This window comes from Rhododendron vialii, chromosome 7a (genome assembly GCF_030253575.1).
Source record: "Rhododendron vialii isolate Sample 1 chromosome 7a, ASM3025357v1".
Taxonomy (NCBI): Eukaryota; Viridiplantae; Streptophyta; class Magnoliopsida; order Ericales; family Ericaceae; genus Rhododendron; species Rhododendron vialii.
The window spans coordinates 11758095-11763820 of record NC_080563.1 but is presented as its reverse complement, the minus strand read 5'-3'; the positions used below and the strand labels follow the sequence as shown (position 1 = coordinate 11763820).

General features: G+C 41.4%; 1 protein-coding gene across 1 annotated transcript; it reads left to right on the top strand.

The window, feature by feature from the left end:
• The first annotated feature begins 2572 nt into the window (after positions 1-2572).
• Positions 2573-4360, top strand: LOC131331876 (AT-hook motif nuclear-localized protein 26-like). The gene has a single exon (XM_058365822.1). The coding sequence runs from the start codon at positions 3006-3008 to the stop codon at positions 3936-3938; it is 933 nt and encodes a 310-aa protein (XP_058221805.1). The 5' UTR covers positions 2573-3005; the 3' UTR covers positions 3939-4360.
• The last annotated feature ends 1366 nt before the right edge of the window (positions 4361-5726 follow it).

Sequence of the window (5726 nt, the reverse complement as noted above, 5' to 3'; positions counted from 1 at the left end):
TTTTTAATTTTTTGGAACCAGTAGGGACACTAATAATGTTTTTCTCTCTTTTGAGTTTTGACCCAACTTTTTAATTATTAGGTAGCCGAAATCTTATGAAGAATAATAATTGAATAAAAGGACAGTATCGTTTCATCGGAGCTCCACTTGAAAATTTTAGGGTGAGGAAGATAGGGTATTGTTTTCCGAGTGCTATTGTTATGGTCAAAAAGTGCATGAGCCAGATGACAGATTTTCCCGATCGTAAACATCGATAGTTGAGGTCTGTTCAAACTGACTCAGACATTAGTTATGTATATAGGTAAAGAAGAAACCAGTAAGAATTTCATGCTTTTTTTTTTTTTGCTCGGAAAAGTCGAAACATTTTATAAAATTCGAAAGGGGTACATCGAGAAAAAACAACCAAAGATAGAATTTCATGCTTATTGGGAGATTAGTGTAGCATACACCGTTAACTTTTGACATGGGATCCTAATTTAATTTGTCCGAGATTTTCTCTTGTTTAGCAGTTTAGTTGCACACGCTCGCATTTGCATGATGTGATCAATGTCGCAACTACAAGATTGAATCTCGTCGCAAAAAACGCGTTTCTGGTAGTACATTGGGACTAATTAACTGCGATGGGTTTCCATTCAAGATCGATCTATTGTTTTCTCTTTTAACCTTAATTTTCTGTCTCGTTTGTTTTTTGGCTTGGGATATATGTGGAGTAGTCGAGCCATCCCCCTTTTTATGATAGAAAATAAGACCCTACTGGGTTTGGGAAGGTAACTTCAGAGTCTGCGCTATAGTATTACTTATCCCAAATATTTATTGAATTAATAAACTCAAATTCATTTAAAAGCAATTAAGTATATAAATGATGAACCATCCGATATAATATTAAATTCCGAGCTTTATCCTTTTTATTTAGCATTTGGTAGGAAACTCAACATTACCACATGTCTCAACCAACTAATCGATCTGTTCGATATTGGGAGCAAATACATACAAGGACCTCAAGGATGAAAATTTAGTTACAATTCGCCAGATGAACATGAGAAAGCAATAAGTATTTGTTCTCTATGAGGTTGCCCGTTGGAGGACAAACATTCCAAATCTTGTCTTGGGGCCAATGGAGAATTTATCATGTCGTTAACTTCAAGATTTCAGAATTAGTCTAGGTGCGCACTAATTGACTCAGACATAAAAAGAAAAGGAAATCTTAGTCAGCGACAGGGTATAAAAAACAGAGTCTTTCACCTGGGGAAGTTCAAAAGTTGAGAGGAATGCGGAACGCAGAGGAAGGAAATGGATAATGCCACTGATGCTAACATTTATAAGTTCGGACCAATTAAATATTGCCAACTGGAATAGCTGTCTAAACAGAATTTATGTTTAGATTAGTTTTTTCATATGCAAGACAATTATTCATATGAGCAATGCTAGGTAACCATAAAAGGTATTTCAAATTCCCTTAAAGCAAACGGTTCAGGTTTACTGGGCAAAACTAAATTATTACCGAATCATTGTGATGGAGTTTTAACTACTCCCGTGGTTCGGTGTTTTGCCTACTTTTAGAACAAAATAAGTTGAGGACTCTTTACTATGAAAGAAGATAATAGTACAATGAGATGAGACGGCTCGCTGTATCTATAACTCTTGCATAAACATAGAACCTTCAAATGCATGTCTCATTCATCTGCGGACCTAATCTAGTATCAACTGCTCCGATTTTCTAATCAAATTACTACTCTATTTTGAGAATCATTTCGAAAAGAGTACTTTTACAATACACAAATTACTCTCACATAATTCACTACAAAATGCGAATAGCTAGATGGACAATATTATTTGATATTGACTCCAACTAAAATATCTTGTGAAACTATATTTATTAACTTGCACTTTCCACAATTCACTTTTTTTTTCTTTAGAAAAGACAAGAAATTCATCCAATACATGTTGGAGGAGTTTAACCTTTTTACCTAAACATTGGAATCGGCTTGCAGGTTTCTACGCTAATGGATTAGTCGAGGTATGCGCTTGAACACCAAAGTTATCTAGAGTTGTTATGTGAGTAAAAGCAAAGTTCGAAATCAAGCTGTATACTGTTGAGGAATTTAAGATTTTTTTGGATGGAATTAGACTTTTAAAGTTGTAAGTCGGGATTTGAGTCTAGATGAGGTCTGATCTTCTAATGTTTTGTTGAAGGACGCTGTTTGGTGGTTCCCCTTTTTTCTGTTTTCTGCTTGATTGTGTAAGTGTTTTATGCTTACTTTGATTGAGCCTTTCGATGTATCCCTTCGAGCCTTAATATAATTGTTTCGTTTGTAAAAAAAAAAAAAAAAAACACTAGAGTTGTCAAAAAAAAATCTACGACTAGCTACATGACCGGTTTATTTTTGCGAAAAACTACCGTTTCCTGTACAGAATATAAAATTACATGGGGGAGACGACCAATAAACCGCCCACACAGTCTTACCAAAATCAAAACCCATCACACAGTACAGATCTATCCTTCCATTATAACCCTAACCAAACATTAACCCCACTATATATGAGAATCAAAGAGAACCTTAGACTTATAACCTTCTCTCTCTCTCTCTCTCCACCTCACCAACAAACCCTCAGAAAAAGCTCTTACCAACATTTTAGGAGGAACTGACAGTTTCCCAGATGCTCCTTTGTTCAAAAGAGAAGAGAAATTGGTGGAAGACACCCAAAGTCCACTCCCTTTCTCCTTTCTAGGGACGGCCAGTGGTGTACTTTGATGATCCATTAAAACCAGCCCTAAAGCCAAGAAAAGCAACCAAGAAAAAGTAAGAAAAGACCTATAGAGAGAGAGAGAGAGTTCCACCCCCGCCCCCACCCCACCCCCCAAAGTCTTCCTACTATACTTTCTGTTTTGCTGCCGCTCTCTTTTCTCTTGGCTTTCTCAATCATTACTCCTTTTAGTACTTGTAATATTTCCATTTCTTGTACTGAAGAGAAGTGAAGGGTTCTTCTGAACTGCATAGGGAGAAATGGATCCAGTGTCAGCATCATCCCACGGCCACTCTCTCCCCCCTCCTTTCCATATGAGCGACTTCAATCTCCAGCACCACCAGCGCCACCAGTTCCACCAGAATTCCGAGGACGAGCACAGCGGCACCAGTGGTGGCGGCAGCGGCCTGAACATGGGGAGGCAGCAGAAGCGGGATCGCGACGAAAACGAGGACAAGATGAACGGGAGCGGCGGAGGGGGGAGCGAAGGCAACGACGGATCCGGCGGGCCGGGATCGGAGGGCGGAGGGGAGATGACGAGGAGGCCCAGAGGGAGGCCCGCCGGATCCAAGAACAAGCCCAAGCCGCCGATCATCATCACCCGGGACAGCGCCAACGCGCTGCGGACCCACGTGATGGAGATCGCGGACGGGTGCGACATCTCCGACAGCATCGCCACGTTTGCGCGGCGGCGCCAGAGGGGGGTCTGCATTCTGAGCGGGACCGGCACGGTGACCAACGTCACCCTCCGGCAACCGGCCTCGCCAGGGGCAGTCGTGACATTACACGGGAGGTTCGAGATCTTGTCCCTGGCGGGGTCAGTTCTTCCACCGCCTGCACCACCTGCTGCCACCGGCCTAACTATATATCTGGCCGGTGGACAAGGGCAGGTAGTCGGCGGTGGGGTTGTGGGGGCGCTTGTTGCGTCAGGGCCTGTTGTGATTATGGCTGCGTCGTTCAGTAACGCCGCCTATGAGAGGCTTCCTCTGGAAGAGGAAGACGGTGGGCTTCAAATGCCAGGTGGTGGTGGTGGTCTTGGATCTCCGCCAGGGGTTGGGCAGCACAATCAGCCGCCACCGCCGCAACAATTACTCGCTGACCCATCACTTTACCACGGGATGCCGCCCAATCTTCTAAATTCCATTCAAATGCCACCCGAGGCTTATTGGGCCACTGGTCGTCCTCCATTCTAATAACACAAACTTGCACAGAAAAGTACCCAGCAAAAACCAATGGACAATATCCAGATTCAAGTCAAATGCAAATTAAGAGACGACATTCACAGTGAATCTGGATATTACACGTTGATTTTTCTGCGCACTTTTCCCGTATAGTTTTCGGTTATGCAGAATTGCGCGGCGATGTTAATTCCCTTCAAGTTTAGCTCACCGGGATCTTAGCAAGGAGGTAATTTTTAGGTAGAGTAATATGGGTTCAATATTGAGCATTTCAGGTTAATTTCTTTCCTAGTTTCCTTTCCTTTTTCGTTTTGTTGTTGAATTTTTGTTTGACTATTTTGTTCTGGAGCTTTTATGGCTAGATGATAATGGCTATCAAGTACTTTGTAAATTCTTGGTTTTAATTTTATGGCGAGTTCTAATTTCCTTATGAGGTATCAAATTTGTTCCACGTGAGATGAAAAAGCAAGAAAGTAGATCATAAACATCAACTCAGTCAGTCATATCACTCGTGTGGTCATATAAGACTCCATATCTCATCCATCTCTCTCTCACATACTCTCAAACACAAACGCGCACACCCACACACACATGTTCTCTCTCTCTCTCTCTCTCTCTCTCTCTCTCTCTCTCTCTCTCTCTCTCTCTCTCTCTCTCTCTCTCTCATGCGCGCACATACAGATGTAGAATGTCATTAATGCACACAAGTTGAGTGAAAATCAAGTCATTTTTAGGTCCAGATTGGTGGGGTAGTAATTACGAGTACTTGAGTATAGTAATCAGGATTATATAGTGTGAGTGCTTAAGCGAGGTATGATTGTTGGTGGTGGTGTACTCATTAATGGAGGACTAGTGATCATCATGTGATGAGATTCAAGAGACAAAGCTCATTAAAGGCGTTGAAGGATTCAAGGGTGGTGGGTTGGCAAACTATTTACGAGAAGAAGAAACGAGAGAGAGAGAGGTATGGGCTTTAGAGTTAGTTATTTCTCTAAATCTGAGTCCTGTTTATTTTTATTTTCTTTTTAGGGTTTTTATGACTTCTAGTAGTTAGTTAGGCAGAGAGAGATTGAGGAAATATTTGGACAGCAGCAGTAGAGTAGTACTGGGTTACACGTGCACTGCCCTCTGATCTAAGCTCCTTTTCGAGGCCAATGCCAACTCCTTCCATAAAAACTGCTCTCTCTCTCTCTCTCTCTCTCTCTCGTTTAAGGGTCGGAGTGCTCGGGTCAACTTTCGCGTACCTCAACTAATCATTTATCAAGTTCAGTCGAAGATAGGATATTCACACTAAAACTAAAAGATTCGCAAGAAATTAACCCTGAAAATTGCATCCTGATTAAATGCGTGGGGAATAAACCACCCAACTAATCAGACTAATTTTTGGACACTCAATCTCTGGGGATTGGGTGTGTGTTAAAAGCCAAGCACCAGCTCAGATTCGTTGTACTTCCACTGGGAGTACGTCCTCACATACTACTACTCATTGCTTTCCATTTCGTGCAACAACTCTTGTATGTCTAGTAGTACTGATCTTATCCGTTTCTATTTTTTGGGGTTTGGATTTTGAGCTTTGACCTAGCTTTCTCAACTTTTCTTTCTTTTTTTTACCCTATCAACCTACGAGGATGCTGTCGAACAGCTCCTTGCAGAGTGAATGTAGCATCCCTTCTTGTTGATTGATCTCATTCACAAAAATAAAAAATAAGAAATCTCACATGCATCCTCGTATCTACTTCTATTTATTAGACGCTCTGTTTAGTTTAAGACAATTAGAGGTAAACTCGCAAAGTTTTATAACTT